Below are 18,531 nucleotides of genomic sequence, written 5' to 3'. Positions count from 1 at the left end.
AATTAACATCCAACCTAGAACATGAAAGCTATAACTTACTGTGATCCCTTTCCATTGTTTATGAAACATCATTAAAAAATAGTTTATCAAATCCAGTATCTCATCAAAGAGATTTTTGGTCACTAGAGAAGAGTTAGCTTTTTTCTACTATCTGTACCCTCACATTTAAGTTATGCTGTGTCATAAATAAGATGTGGATGGGGAGGAGATGAAGACTGTGGATTAGATAGATGCTGAGCTCACCTACTCCCATGAACACATGCAAAGTACATCTTAATGCGAAGGAATTCTCACTGAAAACTACCTGGAGAAAGACTCTTTGGCAACCAAAGCTGTGAAGAAAGATCCACAGGAGTCATAAAGGAAGGGAGGAGAAGCAATTAGGTCAGGACACACTTCCCTAGGAAGGTACAGAGAAGAGGAGGGGTAAATCATGAGCTTAAATATCCTTCCTGGGGATTAAGGAGTGTGAACCACATGCTGGGCACACCAGCCAGCTCTGGGAAGATAAGTCCCCTTACCTGGTTTGAAAACCACTGACTGACAGGAGGGTGTAAGAGACTGAGACTCCCATCTGTGAAGAACATGGACACACTCTGGTTTATGCTCAGAACAAGGCAGAGGAAGCAGATTAAAACTACCTAGGGCTCTGAGAGTAATGGATACCTCAGCATCACCTCTAGCTCTTGTGCAAATACCAACTAGGATATAGGCTAATATTGTCAAAGCAAGTGTGCACTTGTGAGGGACAGAGCCAACTCAGACCCAGCACTGCAGTTAAATGTGGCAGGGACGTTTATTGCTGGCACTCATGGAAGGCGGTGGATCAGGAGCTGTCTGCAGATCTGTCTGGCATGCTGGAGCCATCCCAATGCATGCCCTAGTTGCACCAGCTGCCTGCTCTAAACCCCTCTTTCTGCATTCCTACTCCCCTCTGCAGTGACGGTACCATGACTAGGAGAGGGGAGAATGCATACTTAGAGGGAACAGAACAAGCTCATATCTGACCCTCAGGGTTTCTGCCCCAACACTTTGGACCTGACCCTGCCACCAGTAGGATGGTGATGGCCACTGAACATAGTAAAAGCCCCAGTTCACACTTGGCTCTGCCTTTAGCCCCTCCATTTCCAACCCTACCTTTTACCAAGGCGATAGATGCCAACACACCCAGGGGGATGATACGACCCATGCTCAGTTGAGATCCAGCTCTCCCACCAAAGCCACTGGGAATACACAGACTTGAACAGGTTTGAATAATGATGCTCCCACACAAGGACACATCTTCAAGACTGGGATAGGTAATTATTCACCACATTTCATAGAGACAGAAAGTTAACCAAAATGAAAAGAAAGAAGAATATGTTTCAAACAAAAGAACAAGAAAAAACTTTTTAAAAAACAACTAAAGCATAGATGAACACAGTGAGAATTTTGACAAGGAAGTGGGGAATGTAAACAATATTGGTCAGAGTTTAAGAATATAATAACTGAAATGAAAAGCAGACTAGAAGGAATTAACAGCAGATTATGATACAAAAGAAGGCATTAGTGATCTTGAAAATAGACTAATGAAAATCATCCATCAAAAAGAAAAAAATTAGAAAATAATGACATTTAAAAGAAACTGGGAAAACAGCAAGCATAATAACATTTGCATTATGGTGGTTCCAAGGAAAAGACAGAAAGGGGCCAAAAATGTATTTGTGGAAATTATGGCTGAAAACTTCCCAAACCTGAAGAAGGAAACAGATAACCAGGTGCAAGAAGCAGAGTCCCAAATAAGATGAAACCAAAGAGACTCACACTAACACATGTTACATTAAAATGGCAAAAATAAGGCACCAAGAGAAAAACAGTGTCACATACAAGGGGACCCCCAAAAGGCTATCACCTGATTTTTTTCTACAGAAATTTTGCAGGCCAGAACAAAGTAGAATGATATAGTTAAAGTGCTCAGAGGGAAAAACCTGAAACCTAGAATACTACTCAGCAAGATTGTCATTCAGAACTGAAGAAAAGACAAAGAACTCAGGCAAGCAAAAACCAAGAGTTCACCAATACTAACTTGACCCTGAAACATGTTAAAGAGTCTTCTCTTAGTAGAAAAGAAAGCACCATAGTAAGATGTAACAAATGGAAAAGGAAATATACAACTAGTGAAGGAAAATATATAGTAAAGGCTGTGGATCAGTGACTTAGATAGTACTAAGTCTAAAGGACAAAAATTATAAAAATCAACTATAACTAAAATAAACAGTTAAGGTGAAAAAACTGGAAATAGAACTGCCATATGACCCAGCAACCCTGGGCTGGGCATATACACTGAGGAAACTGCAATTGAAAGAGATACATGTATCCCAATGTTCATTGCAGCACTGTTTACAATAGCTAGGACATGAAAGCAACCTAGATGTCCATCGACAGATGAATGGATAAAGAAGTTGTGGTACATATACACAATGGAATATTACTCAGCTATTAAAAAAAAAACACATTTGAGTCAGTTCAAATAGAAGGACAAGATTGGAGCTTATTATACAGAGTGAAGTAAGTCAGAAAGAGAAACACCAGTGCAGTATATTGACACATATATATGGAATTTAGAAAGATGGTAGCGACAACCCTATATGCAAGACAGCAAAAGAGACACAGATTTTGGACTCTGTGGGAGAAGGTGAGGGTGGGATGATTTGAGAGTATAAAACTGAAACATGTATATTACCATATATAAAATAGATGACCAGTGCAAGTTCAATGCATGAAACGGGGCACTCAAAGCCGGTGCTCTGGGACAACCCAGAGGGATAGGGTAGGGAGGGAGGTGAGAGGGGGGTTCAGGATGGGGGGACATATGTATACTTGTGGCTGGTTCCTGTCGATGTATGGCAAAAACCACCACAATATTGTAAAGTAATTAGCCTCAAATTAAATAAGGTAATTTTTTTAAAAAAATAAACAGTTAAGGGATAAATATGAGCTTGTAAAAGATGACATCAAAAACAAAGTGTGGGGAAAGAAGAAAAATGTAGATTTTTTTAGAGTGTGTTTACACTTAAATGACTATAGTTTAAAACAAGTAGGTACAAGTCAGCATATGAGCCCCATGGTAATCGCAAACCAAACACCTACAATAGATAAACAAACACTAAAAACAACAACAAAAAAAGTAATACAAACATTCCACTTAAGAAAGTCATCAAACCACAAGGAAAAAAGCAAACAAAAGAAAAAAAGGAACAGTGAACTACAAAACAACCAGAAAACAAGTAACAAAAAGGCAGTAAGAGTACATGCCTGTCAGTAATGACTTTAATTGTAATTGGAAAAAATAGGTCAAAAAAGTAGACTGACTGATGGGAGTAAAAATCCAAGATCCATCTATGTGAACCTGCATGAGACTCACTTCAGAGCTAAAGACACAAACACCCTGAAAGTGAGGGGATGGAAAGGGATATTTCATGCAAATGGGACAAAAGAAAGCTGGAGTAGCAGTACTCATATACATAAAGTACACTTCATTTTTTTTCGTTGTTCAGTGATTATTTGTTTTATTTTTTTATCATTTATTTTTATTAGTTGGAGGCTAATTACGTTACAATATTGTAGTGGTTTTTGCCATATATTGACATGAATCAGCCATGGATTTACATGTGTTCCCCATCCTGATCCCCCCTCCCGCCTTCCTCCCCATCCAGTCCCTCTGGGTCTTCCCAGTGCACCAGCCCTGAGCATTTGTCTCATGCATCCAACCTGGGCTGGTGATCTGTTTCACCCTTGATAGTATACTTGTTTCAATGCTATTCTCTCAGATCATCCCACCCTCACCTTCTCCCACAGAGTCCCAAAATCTGTTCTGTACATCTGTGTCTCTTTTTCTGTTTTGCATATAGGGTTATCATTACCATCTTTTTAAATTCCATATATATGCATTAGTATACTGTATTGGTGTTTATCTTTCTGGCTTACTTCACTCTGTATAATGGGCTCCAGTTTCATCCATCTTCATTAGAACTGATTCAGATGTGTTCTTTTTAACGGCTGAGTAATATTCCATTGTGTATATGTACCATAGCTTCCTTATCCATTTGTCTGCTGATGGGCATCTAGGTTGCTTCCATGTCCTGGCTATTATAAACAGTGCTGCGATGAACATTGGGGTGCACGTGTCTCTTTCAGATCTGGTTTCCTTGGTGTGTACTCCCAGGACTGGGATTGCTGGGTCATATGGCAGTTCTATTTCCAGTTTTTTAAGGAATCTCCACACTGTTCTCCATAGTGGCTGTACTAGTTTGCATTCCCACCAACAGTGTAAGAGGGTTCCCTTTTCTCCACACCCTCTCCAGCATTTATTGCTTGTAGACTTTTGGATAGCAGCCATTGTGACTGACGTGTAATGGTACCTCATTGTGGTTTTGATTTGCATTTCTCTGATAATGAGTGATGTTGAGCATCTTTTCATGTGTTATCAGAGAAATACACATGAAAAGATAAAGCACACTTTAAAACAAAGCTATTTACCCAAAGACAAAGACAGGCATTATTTTATAATAAAGGGATCAATACAAGAAGAGGGTATTATACTGATTGACATACATGGACCCAATACAGGGGCACCTAAATATATCAAGCAACTATTAAAAGATATAAGACAACTATTAATAGACACAAACTGACTATACTACAGTAACAGGTGGAGATGTTAACAGTCCACTTACCTCAATGGATAGATCGTTCAGACAAAATTATTAAGGCAACAGTGGTCTTAAATGGTATAATATACCAGATGGGCTTAATAGATAGCTGCAACAGACGCAAAAATCCCTGCAGATGGTGATCACAGCCATGAAATTAAAAGATGCTTGCTCCTTGGAAGAAAAACTGTGACAAACCTAGATAGCATATTAAAAATTGAGACATTCCTTTGCCGACAAAGGTCCATACAGTCAAAGTCATGGTTTTTCTAGTAGGTATATGTGGATGTGAGAGTTGGACCATAAAGATGGTTGAGTGCCAAAGAACTGATGCTTTTGAACTGTGGTGTTGGAGAAGACTCTTGAGAGTCCCTTGGACTGCAAGGAGATCAAACCAGTCAGTCCCAAAGGAAATCAGTCTTGAATATTCTTTGGAAGGACTGATGCTAAAGCTGAAGTACCAATACTTTGGCCACTTAGTGCAAAAAGCCAGCTCATTAGAGAAGACCCTGATGCTGGGAAAGATTGAAGGCAGGAGGAAAAGGGGACGACAGAGGATGAGATGCTTGATGGCATCACCAACTCGATGGACATGAGTTTGAGCAAGCTCCAGGAGGTGGTGATGGACAGGGAGGCCTGGTGTGCTGCAGTCCATGGGGTCGCAAAGAGTCAGACAGGACTGAGTGAGTGAACAACAATAGCACACTCCAATCAGAACACCAGCAGAATACACATTCTTATGATGTACACGTAAAACATTCTCCAGGATAGTTCACATTCTAGGCCAAAATACAAGCGTCAACAAATTTAACAGGAGAGAAGTTATATCAACCATCTTCCAATCACAACTATATGAAACTTGACATCAATTACAAAAAGAAGAAAGGGAAAATCACAGACATATGGAGAGTAAACGGTGTGCTACAGAAAACCAATGGGCTGATGAAGAAATCAAAGAAGAAATCAGGAAGTATCTTGCAACAAATAAAAACGGAAACAGAATGCTTCAGAATTTATGATATGCAGCGGAATAGTTGTATGTAACTTCCCTGTAGCTCAAACGCTAAAGAAACTGCCTGTGACGCAGGAGTCCAGGGTCTGATCCCTGGTTTGGGAAGTTCCTCTGGAGAAGGGGATGGCAATCCACTCCAGTATTCTTGCCTGGAGAATCCTGTGGACAGAGAAGCCTGACGGGTCACAGTCCGTGGGGTCGCAAAGAGTCGAACACGACTGAGCGACTAACACACAGAGTTGTCTGGGAAGTTTACATCAGTACAGGCCTTCCTCAGGAAGCAAGTAAAATCTCAAATAAACAAGCTAACCTGCCATCTGAAGGAATTAGATAAAAGAAGAGTAAGCAAAGCCTAAAGTCAGGAGAAGGAAGGAAATAATAAATATCAGAGAGGAAATAAATAAAATAGAGACCAAAAAGTAATAGAAAAAGACCAGTGATTTTTTGAAAAGATAAAATTGATAAACTGCTAGCTGGACTCATCAGGCAGAAAGGGGACAGGACCCAAATAAGAAATGAAAGAGGAGAAATACCAGCCAGAGCCACAGAGATACCAAACAAACAAAAAAAAAAAGAATTCTGTGGATAGTTGTATGCCAACAAATTAGACAGCATAGAAAAAACAGGCAAATGTTGAAAAACGTACAACCTGCTAACACTTTATCAAGAGAAAACAGACAATTTGAACAGACTGATTACTAGTACTGAAATTGGTTTTATAATTTTAAAAAACCTACTAGCAAACAGTCCAGGATCAGATGACTTCACAGGGAAATTCCACCAAACATATAAATAAGAGCTAAATTACAATGAATAAATTTATTTTTAAAAATAAAAATAAATAAATAAGAGCTAATTCCTGTCTTCCTGAGTCTCCCAAACTCATTCTCACCATTACCTTGATGCCAGACTAGACTGAGACACTAAAAAAAAGAAAAGAAAATTAAAGACCAATATCTTTGATTAATATACATGCAAAAATCCTTAATAAAATATTAGGAAACTGAATTAAACAGTACAAAGATCTTAGATTGTGATCAAGTGGTGTTTATTCTAGAGATGCAAAGATGGTTCAAAAATGGGCAAGTAAATCATTGCAATACACCACATTAACAAAGTATGGAAATCACATGATCACCTCAGTAGATACAGAAGAAACATTTGACAAAATTCAGCATTCATTTATGATATAAAAAAATTCGTCAAATTTTCCCCCATATCTGGAGAGAACACGTCTCAACATAATAAATACTATTTATGACAAACCCACACCTAAGACCATATATACTCTGAAAAGCTGAAAGCTTTTTCTTTAAAATCAGGAACAGGACAAAGATGCCCACTCTAACCACTTCTGTTTAACATAGTATTAGAAGTCCTAGCCAGACAATTATAAAAGAAATAAAAGGGACCCATGTAGGAAAGGAAGAAGTAAAATTACCACTATTTGCAGATGACATGACACTATGTATCAGGTCAGTTCCTATAGTCCCTCGTCTGTCCCACTCTTTGCCACCCCATGGACTGCAGCATGCCAGGCTTCCCTGTCCATCACCAACTCTGGGAACTTACTCAAATACTGTGTATAGAAAACCCTGTATATACTATGTATAGACAACCCTCAAGTCTTCATCAGAGAGCTATTAGAACTAGTAAATTAACAGTAAATTTTAATATACAAGATTAATATACAGAAACCTGCTACTTTTCTATACACTAATACAGAACTATCAGAAAGGGAAAACAATCCAGTTTAAAATTGCATCCAAAAAAAAAGCCAAGTAATAAACTCAATCGTACAGGTGAAAGACCTCAATTCTGAAAACTAAGAACATTGATGAAGGAAATTGAAGATGATACCCCCCAAAAAATGGAAAGATGTCCTGTGTTTATCAGTTGGAAGATTTAACGTTGTTAAAATGTCTATAATGCTCCAAACAGTCTACAGATTTAATGTAGTCCCTATCAAAATACTCGTGACAGTTTTAACAGAACCAAGCAAATAATCCTAAAACTGATATGGAATGTCAAGAGATAACATAGCCAAAGCTGTCTTGAGAAGACAGAACGTGGTAGGAGTATCATGCTCCCTGTCAGACTAAACTTCAAAACAGTACAGTACTGTTTAGATTACCCTGTTACTCTGTATATACAGTGAGGAAAAGTGTTACTAGGAAAACTGGAGAGCAGGATATAAAAGAATGAAACTAGAACATTCCCTCACAACATGTATAAAAACAAACTCAAAATGGAATAAAGACCTTAATGTAAGACTGGAAACCATAAAAATCTATTTTAAAAAATCTATAAAAAACAATTAAAAAAAAAAGAAAATTCGCAGAACACTCTTCAACATAAATCATAGCAGTATTTTTTTTTAACTCTCTCCTCAGGCAGAAGAAACAAAAGCGAAAAAATAAACAAGTGGGACATAATTAAACTTAAAAACTTTTGCACAGCAAAGGAAACCATTGACATAATAAAAAGATAATCTACTGAACAGAAGAAAATATTTGCAAATGATATAACTGATGGGTTAATATTCAGATGAGGTAAACAGTTCAACATCAGAAAAATAAACAACCCAATTATAAAATTGGAAGATTAACTGAATAAAAAAAAATTCAAAAAAATAAAAGTTCAAAAAGAATTCCAAAAAAAAGACATTGTTCCAAATAAAACTTATAGATAGCCAATAGGCACTCAATATCACTAATTATTAGGGAAATTCAAATTAAAACCATGATGAGGTAGCACCCCACATCTGTCAGAATAGCTGTCATCAGCAAGAACACAAATAACAAATGCTGCAGAGGATATGGAGAAAAGGGAACCCTTGTACACTATTGGTAAGAGTAAACTGGTGCTGACAATGTGGAAACAGTATGAAGATTCCTCAAAAAACTAGGACTTGAACTTCCATATGATTTAGTAAGTGTGAAAAAGAATATGTGGTATGTATATACTGTGGGATGCTACTCAGCCATAAAAAAGAATGAAATTTTGTCATTTGCAATAACATGGATGGACTTGGAGGGTGTTGTGCTTAATGAAATAAATTAGATAAAGAAGGACATATACTGTGTGTTATCACTTACATGTGGAATCTAGAAAGTAAAATGTGTAACAAAACAGAAACAGACTCAAAGATACAGAGAACTGATGGTTACCAATGAGGAGAGGAAGTCAGGAAGGGAATGACAGGGTTGGTGGTTAAGAGGTACCAACCACTATTTAAGAAATAAATAAGTTACAAGGATATATAGCACAGAGATTATAGTCAATGTTTTATAATAATTCAGAATGAGTATAGTCTATAAAAATGTTGAATCACTATTCTGTACCCATGAAACTAGTTTAATATTGTAAGTCAGCTATAGTTCAATTAAAGAATAAGACATAGGCTTGACTAAATATTAATACTGCTTTTGCAAGCACTGTATTTAATCTGAGCAGTATTGATAATAGTGGAGATCTCCAACATTTATTGGAAGCCTGTTAAGTATTTTTCTAGAAAAATTTACTCATATAACTGTTCTGTTGTATAGATAGTATTTTTCCCATTTACAGAAGATGTTTCTTAAAGAAATTAAGTGACTTTCCCAAGTTAACAAAATTAGTAATTAGTTGAGCCCACATTTGAACGTAGGTCTATCATATATCAAGCTCCATGAATTTAATCAATATGAATCGATCAAAATTTAATCCATGCTGTCTCTATAACTTAACTCTTTTTTTATGGATGTTATACAAGATTCCTCAACCAGTTAGTGTTTTGTTCTGTTTTGTTTTTTGAATCAGTCTTTCTCTTGTGGTGAGTAAAAGGATCTAACTAATTACTCATCTAACTAATTAAGAAATGGTATAGAATGTTTAATGAACTATTGATCTTTTAAAACCATAGGCAAAGATAATAAATGCAAAGCTGTTTCTGAATGTGTTTCCCTTAGGAAAAATTTATTGTGGTAGAAATATTTAACATTGAGATCTACCTTCCAAACAAATTAAGGGTACAATGCAGTATTGTTCATGGACACGGTGTTGCATGGCAGCATCTCTAGAATGTATTCATCTTCCATCAATGAAAATGTCTATTTATTAATTAGCAGCTCCCCACATTCCACCTTTCCCCAGCCCTTTGCCACCTATATTTCACTTAGGTTCTGTGAGTTTGACTCCCTTAGATACCTCATATAAGTAGAATCATTGTTCTCTGATTGGCTTATTTTACTTAGCATTATATTCTCTGGGTTCATCCATGTTGTTGCATATGAAGGATTTCTTAAAGCTGAGTACTGTTCCACTGTATGTATGTGTCAGTGGACATTTAATTCATTTCTACGTCTTGGCTATTGTAAATAGTGCTTCATTGAACATGAAAGTGCTAATATCTCTTCTAGATCCTGATTTCAGTTATTGGATAAATATACAGAAGTGGGATTGTTGAATTTTTAAGAACTGTCTACATTTGTTGGGGATATTAAAGAGTGTGAGTGGTCTAAGTTAATTTTGTGGGCATGAACTCTTTCTCCTTGACATAAAGAAAATGTATATTTGAGGAGATAATCATTACTGTTGAATACTGCCATCAATATAGGATCACTGACTCAATAGGCATAAATTTAAGCAAACTCCAGGAGACAGAGGAGGATGAAAAGCCTGGTGTGCTGCCATCCATGGGATTGCAAAGAGGTGGACTTGACTTAGCGATTGAACAACAAATAAAAGCTGCCATCTTGCAAACTTTTACTGCAATTTTTTGGGAAATCGCTGATACATATATATATACATCAAACATTTTAATATATTGACAGATCCTCCTTAATATGAGACAATTTATTTTTTCTGAAATAGCACTCAGGAAGTGTATCCCCTGATACACTAAACCTATATCCTCCCTATCACTTACCCCTGCATGTGGGATTGAGTTGAAAACTGAATCAATTACTTGTTGAAATAAACTAAGTTATTTATTTATTTATTATTCAGTTATAAATAACTGAGTCATTTAGTACTTAATAATATACTTAGTGAACAGATTCGCTACCTTATGTTCAATATTGCCTCAGCTCATCTTCAGGCTCCATTTGGAAACTGCTTTCAGTACTTAAGTTGATGCTGTAGAAATAAACTCAGAGGGGATAAATAGTTGGCCAACTGTCACACATTTATTTAGTCAAAATAAGTGGATTTTAGTGAGTACAATAATACAGAATGTTTTAAAAGTCTTTCTTTGGCTAAGGTATTTTATTTACTCCCATTTCATGCAGAATGTTGACAATGCTTGCCTAAAATTGTTTTGAGTTTATTGTCATTCTTTTCAATATTAAAACAAGTATTAATATTAAAGTTGGATGTGACCTTAAGGACCACTTTTAATATTCATTAGAAAGGTATATTAAAAATTGTTTTCCTGTAGAATTGTGTCTTTACATTTTTTAAAACAATGTTTGAGCATCACTGTATTTATAAAGAAGCTGATGTATCCCCTGTGTTAATAGCCTTAGAGCACCTATTTGGAATATACAAAAAAGGAAATAAAAGGGCTCCCCAGGTGGCACAATGGTAAAGAATCCACCTGCCAAGGCAGGAGAGACAAGAGACACAGGTTTGATCCCTGGATTGGGAAGATCCCCTGCAGAAGGAAATGGCAACTCACTCCAGTATTCTTGCCTCAGAAATTCCATGAACAGAGAAGCTTGACGAGATACAGTCCGGGGTCACAATGAGTCAGGCATGACTGAGCACACACAAGGAAATGGAAGTAGTTATTTCATATTGTCTTAAACCATCACTATTCTCATATTCTATTTCCTGAAAGAAATAGGGATGTAATGATGAATTCTGTGTAGGTCAAAAAGATAAGGAGAAAAAAAAAGTTCCAATTATTAATTCATTACTAATAGGATTACCATCCATTACATATGGGATATAACATGTTCTCTACCCCAAAATGTATTTAATAGAACATCTCCATCTTGGAATAGAGTGAAATCTAGAATTCATACTTTTAAATTCCTATTGGAGTAATCTAATGCTATTAAAAATTGAAGTGAAAAATCTGAAGAAACACACTGTGACCCTAAGGTTCTCCATCTTAATATAAATTTAAATAATTGTTTTAAGTATTTTTAAACTAGTACCTCTAGCTTTTTGGACATAAATGTCCATGAGATTTATCCCCCACCTCCATAAAAAAAAGAGTCCCATCAGAAAGCAGTGTAGGTAAGGAGATTTGGAAGAGTAAGTTTTAAGATTTAGGTCATACCTGAATGGTCTAGTGGTTTTCCTTACTTTCTTCAATTTAAGTCTGAATTTGGCAATAAGGAGTTCATGATCTGAGCCACAATCAGCCCCTGGTGTTGTTTTTGCTGACTGTATAGAGCTTCTCCATCTTTGGGGGCAAAGACTATAATCAGTCTGATGTAGGTATTGACCGTCTGGTGATGTCCATGTGTAGAGTTGTCTCTTGTGTTGTTGGAAGAGAGTGTTTGCTGTGATCAGTGCGTTCTCTTGGCAAAATTCTGTTAGCCTCTGCCCTGCTTCATTTTGTACTCCAAGGCCAAATTTGCCTGTTACTACAGGTATCATTTGACTTCCTACTTTTGCATTCCAGTCCCCTATAATAAAAAGGACATCTCTTTTGGGTGTTAGTTCTAGAAGTTCTTGTAGGTCTTCATTCAACTTCAGCTTCTTCAGCATTACTGGTCGAGACATAGACTTGGATTACTGTGATATTGAATGGTTTACCTTGGAAATAAACTGAGATCATTCTGTCATTTTGGAGATTGCATCCAAGTACTGCATTTCAGACTCTTTTGTTGACTACGTGACTACTCCATTTATTCTGAGGGATTTGACCTAAATCCAATTCCTTACAATTATACAGTGTAAGTGACAAATAGAATCAAGGGATTAGATCTGATAGACAGAGTGCCTGAAGAACTATGGACAGAGGTTCATGACATTGTACAGGAGGCAGTGATCAAGACCATCCCCAAGAAAAAGAAATGCAAAAAAAAGGCAAAACAGTTGTCTGAGGAGGTCTTACAAACAGCTGAGAAAAGAAGAGAAGCTAAAGGCAAAGGAGAAAAGGAAAGATATATGCATTTGAATGCAAAGTTCCAAAGAATAGCAAGGAGAGATAAGAAAGCCTTCCTCAGTGATCAATGCAAAGAAATAGAGGAAAACAATAGAATAAGACTAGAGATCTCTTCAAGAAAATTAGAGATACCAAGAGAACATTTCATGTAAAGATGGGAACAATAAAGGACAGAAATGGTATGGATGTTACAGAAGCAGAAGATTAGAAGAGTGGCAAGAATACACAGAAGAACTATACAAAAAAGATCTTCATGACCCAGATAACCACAATGGTGTGATCATGCACCTAGAGCCAGACATCCTGGAATGTGAAGTCAAGTGGGCCTTAGGAAGCATCGCTATGAACAAAGTGAGTGGAGGTGATGGAATTCCAGTTGAGCTATTTCAAATCCTAAAAGATAATGCTGTGAAAGTGCTGCAGTCAATATGCCAGCAAATTTGGAAAACTCAGCAGTGGCCACAGGACTGGAAAAGGTCAATCTTTATTCCAATCCCAAAGAAAGGCAATGCCAAAGAATGCTCAAACTACCACACACAATTGCACTCATCTCACACGCTAGTAAAGTAATGCTCAAAATTCTCCAAGCCAGGCTTCAACAGTATGTGAACTATGAACTTCCAGAGGTTCAAGCTGGATTTAGAAAAGACAGAGGAACCAGAGATCAAATTGCCAATATCTGCTGGATCATCAAAAAAGCAAGAGAGTTCCAGAAAAACATCTACATCTACTTCTGCTTTATTAACTATGCCAAAGCCTTTGACTGTGTGGATCTCAACAAACTGTGGAAAATTCTTAAAGACATGGGAATACCAGGCCACCTCACCTGCCTCCTGAGAAATTGTATGCAGGTCGAAAAGCAATAGTTAGAACTGGACATGGAACAACACACTGGTTCCAAATTGGGAAAGGAGTATGTCAAGGTTGCATGTTGTCACCATGCTTATTTAACTTATATGCAGAGCACATCATGCAAAATGCCAGACTGGATGAAGCACAAGCTGGAATCAAGATTGCTGGGAGAAATATCAGTAACCTCAGATATGCAGATGACACCACCCTTATGGCAGAAAGTGAAGAAGAACTAAAGAGCCTCTTGATGAAAGTTAAACAGGAGAGTGGAAAAGTTGACTTAAATCTCAACATTCAGAAAATGAAGATCATGGCATCCAGTGCCATCACTTCATGACAAATAAATGGGGAAACAATGGAAACAGTGAGAGTATTTTTTGCAGCTCCAAAATCACTGCAGATGGTGACTGCAGCCATGAAATTAAAAGACGTTTGCTCCTTGGAAGAAATTCTATGACCAACCTAGACAGCCTGTTGTAAATCAGAGACATTACTTTGCCAACAAAGGTCCATCTAGTCAAAGCTATGGTTTTTCTAGTAGTCTTGTATGTATGTGAGAGTTGGACTCTGAAGAAAGCTGAGCGCCAAAGAATTTATGTTTTTGAACTGTGGTGCTGAAGAAGACTCTTGAGAGTCCCTTGGACAGCAAGGAGATCCAACCAGTCTATCCTAAAGGAAATCAGTCCTGAATATTCATTGGAAGGACTGATGCTGAAGCTGAAACCCCAATACTTTGGCCCCCTGATGCGAAGAACTTACTCAATGGAAAAGATCCTGATGCTGGGAAAGATTGAAGGTGGGAGGAGAAGGGGACGATAGAGGATGAAATGGTTGGGTGGCATCACCGACTCGGGCATGAGTGTGAGTAAGCTCTGGTAGTTGGTGATAGACAGGGAAGCCTGGCGTGCTGCAGTCCATGGGGTCGCAGAGTCAAACAGTACTGAGAGACTGAACTGGACTGAAGGTTTAAGATAATAAAGCTGAAAGAAACTTCATGGAGACACAGGCCCCTCCAGGTGCCTTGTGAGAATGGCCGTATCCACAGGACTTTTTACAGATACATAATGCTTATTAGCATAAGTAAGCCCAAGAGTCAGCCCTGCTCGGGTTCAGATTCTAGCTCTGCTAGTTAACCTGTTGGACTTGTGGTAAATTACTTAATCTCCCTGTGACATTTTCTTGTCTATAAAAAACTGTTTGAGGATTAAACTAATATGTGTAATGTGTTAACAGTTACTGGTAGATGATATGTTCTCAGTAAATATTGACCATTAGAATGAAAGTGTTGTTGACACTTTTAGATAGCTCCTTGTTTTTTTGTTTTAATATAAGGAAGTAGACAGTCTTGACAGTTTATTGATCTAGGGAAAGCATTATTGGAATGATGTTCTTCCAGATGAATAGATATACAAGTTCCCACATGGTATCTGACATTTCTAATATAAAGAGAGGCCTGCATTTAAAAAAACAAACAAACTCAAAATGTATAAAGACAGATACAGAAACATACTGTTCCTCCCAAAAGATTCATAGTTTCAATTTTATATTACCTAAAAAGCTGCCATCAAAAAGTAAGATTTTTAAGAGAAAAAGTAAGATTTTACTTTTTTAAAAAAAATCTAAAAAAAAAAAAAAAATCTAATGATTTATAGCAATAGGGTAGAAGCTATTATGCCACAAGGCACTTTTATATTTACATTGTTTACCTTACAAGAAGCATAGATGAGGCTTTGAATCCAGATTATCATTCATGTAAAGGCTCCTTAAAACTCCTGTTTCATTTTATAAGTTCTACTGAAGAATTTTAGCTTTAACTATTCCATGAGGAGTTTTAGGAATATGAAGTATCTTTGATTTCATTTTAGCTTTTAGTGTTTCTGTAAATGGTTCTGAATGATAGAAAGTACTGAGGTTTCCTAGGGCATTCTCTTTATCCCTAGCAGTGCCTTCTAACTATTTAAGTCTCGGGTCCATTATAGGCATTAAATCTGTAAAGTATACACCACTTTCTTCTCTCCTGGCTCTTATCGTAGGTGCTTATTAAACTCAGAGCTAACCTTGATTTTGGAGTACTTCTGTTTTTAGTTCTATAAAAATGCCTGAGATTAAGAATCACTAAGGAAAGAGAAGTCCTGAATTCTTGCCTAGAGCAAGAGATAGAGGAACTACAAGATTACCAAATCAATTTCAATGAGTTAACCTGATGCACTTAAAAATGTGTTCCTTTTGAGTAATTGTGTGCTGTGTGTTCAAACAACAGAGCACTGCACAGCAATGAGAATGGGCAAGCTAAAAACACATACAGTAATATTGATGTCTCACAAACATAATGCTAAGTGAAAGCAGCCGTGTACAAAAATAGCACATACTGTGGTTACATTTATGAGAAGTACTCAAACAACAAAACTGTTCTGTTTTGTTAGAAGTCAAATAGTGGGAACTAGTGCCTGAAAATGAACACGGGGACACCTGACAAGGTGGTTTTCTGTGAAATCTGGGTGTGAGTCACGTGGGTATGTTCAATTTATAAAAAGTTTTCAGACTGTACTTTTAAGCATTGTACAGTTTATGTATCTTGCATGTCAATTAGAAGTTTAAAAATATGCAAAAAAAAAAGTTAAAAAACAGTACTATGTGTTTAAAGGGGTGATTTTCTTTAATTGCTTTGAAAAAAAGTTTAAAGGTCTAAAGAAAACTCACCCATTTTTTCCAACATAGATTTTTGCTAAATAAATGCAATATTTGACATTAATGAACCTAGAAAATCTTCTTTTATGAAAGAAGGCATAAAAATTGTAAGCATTATGAAAGATGAAAATTGGTCAGTGGCAAAAGAGATATAATGCACCTTCTGATGACCAATTCTGGGAGATTGCTTATGGGGAAAATTGCTAAGCAACAAATAAACAAATTACAAATGTTTGTTAAGTGTATTTTTCTGGAAGAAGAAAATAACTAGTGTTTCCAACTTCTCTGAGAAGGTTAGAAATATGATTTTAAGAGCTAATGAGTAATAAGACCATATAGAAATAAACTTTATTTTTAACTTTAAGAATTAAATGCAGCAGTGACTTCAGCAAGAAAATTAATAGTTATTTGTGGTAAATGAATTGATCTTAGATGATTATAGTAATTAAAAGTAAATTTTGTATTAATTCATTGGCTAAATTTTAGTCCTGCCATATGTATAGAGAAATAAATGTTTCTTTTGCTGACAATAAGCTGGTTTCTAAGCCAAGATATTTCCATCAATATGCCAAATTTCTCCTTAATCTCTTTAATCTCAAAAGAAACATATTTTTTATTTGCATGGTGCTGAAAACTACAAAAACACTCTGAGATAATTACCCCAGTTTTACAGATGTGGATGTTGAAGCTTAGCGATGTTAGGTGATTTGCCCATAATGATACATCTTGCATGTATTTTTGAAACCAGGTGTTTGAATTCCCAATCAATTACCTTTTCCACTATCAGTATACCACTTGTAAAAGAGCCATGAAGTAAAGAAGTGGGTCTGTCTGGGATCCATCCAGGAGGTTTTAATAAAACTATGCTTGACTGTGTCGTTCTTCCTAATAGGCATTTTCACTTCAGGGTTCTTTAGGACACAGTTATGCCAAGGTTTCAGTCATGTGGACCCACATCAGTAACAAGCTGTTGGTATTCCATCTGAATTGACAATCTTAATTTGTTAAAATAAGTATTTTGCATAGTTTAATTTTGTCTCCCATTTTCTTATTGCAGTTCTCCAGAACAGAAGGACAAATGGCTCTCTCTCCTTCAAAGGTAATTTTTTTTAGTATATATTTTTTTATTCTGTAAGGTATAATTACACCTTAATGAATTAAATGAATTAAAGTTTTGTCTGCAAGAGTGTGCCCCAAACTATCCCCCTTCGCCTTAATAGAAATTGTTCATTTGTCCTCAAAATAAGCTGTTTAAACTGTACATTAGCTACTGCTTACTATAAGTAATGTTCTCTGATTACATGTATTTCTTTCTTACTAGGAAGGAGAATGTTGAGGTCTGGTTAGATCATTCTAGACAGAAATTAATCAATAATCTTTCCCATCTCTTTCTGTGTTCCCAGCCTACCATTTGGAGCTAACAGTTTCCTCAAAGCATGTATTGTTTCCGTTTCCATACATGGAAGTTTTCTGCTGAGCCCCTCAAAATTTAATTATTATCCCAGCCTTTGAACGTATGAATTAAAATGATCAATTGAGACTCGTCTCTTATTCCCATAGTCATTCCGTCCTTCCTCTCTGCTCTCCCTTCCCAAGCACGGAGACAACCAAAGTATACAGCTCAATGAGAAGTGAAAGGCCATTGTTTTGGTTTGGTCTAGTAAAGTAGTATATATGCTCCTGTACTTATCACTGAGATAAGTGCTGAGTGAACAGTCCAGAAAAGGTAGGGAAGTGTTGAGGAGAAAGCATCACCAAGAGATGCCTTAACCAGACTGTGCTTCCCAAACCTCTTTTGAAATGGATCCCCTCTGTTCTTCTTTGTGCCTATGCCTAATGTCCGGAGAAAAAAATTTTTTAATTCTCTTCCAACCCATAATGTAATCTGACTTTGCTGAGTCTTTCCATCTGTCTTTTTTAAAATAGCACATAAATATATTGAAAATATTAGCAAAATAGAATGCTTTAAAAATAAGCCATTAGCAAAATCCATCTGACTCAGTGTTGTTTTGGGTTGTTGTTGCGTTTGATTAGATACATCAATCTAGAGAAAGAAAAGGACTACCCGAAGAGCATTCCCCTCAAAATCTTCGCCAAGGACATTGGGAATTGTGCCTATGTAAGTGTTTCTAAGCCAGAAAATTAAATTCTAAGTCCCTGCATAAGGCAGAACACCTGGATAGAGA

General features: G+C 36.7%; 1 protein-coding gene across 3 annotated transcripts in view; it reads left to right on the top strand.

The window, feature by feature from the left end:
- ARHGAP20 (Rho GTPase activating protein 20) overlaps positions 1–18,531 on the top strand; it is a 178,175-nt gene that overhangs the window by 102,497 nt on the left and 57,147 nt on the right. For 2 of the 3 annotated variants that reach the window (XM_043482333.1, XM_043482332.1), the window contains exons 4-5: positions 17,403–17,444; positions 18,380–18,464. In XM_043482333.1, coding sequence (XP_043338268.1) covers positions 17,403–17,444; positions 18,380–18,464 — 127 coding nt within the window. Of the gene's footprint in view, positions 1–17,402; positions 17,445–18,379; positions 18,465–18,531 lie in introns of those variants that run through there. The other variant, XM_043482334.1, reaches the window with a different exon arrangement.

The sequence above is a fragment of the Cervus canadensis genome, chromosome 11 (genome assembly GCF_019320065.1).
Source record: "Cervus canadensis isolate Bull #8, Minnesota chromosome 11, ASM1932006v1, whole genome shotgun sequence".
Lineage (NCBI taxonomy): Eukaryota > Metazoa > Chordata > Mammalia > Artiodactyla > Cervidae > Cervus > Cervus canadensis.
Note: the sequence above shows the minus strand (reverse complement) of the source record. Positions and strands in the feature narration are given on the sequence as shown.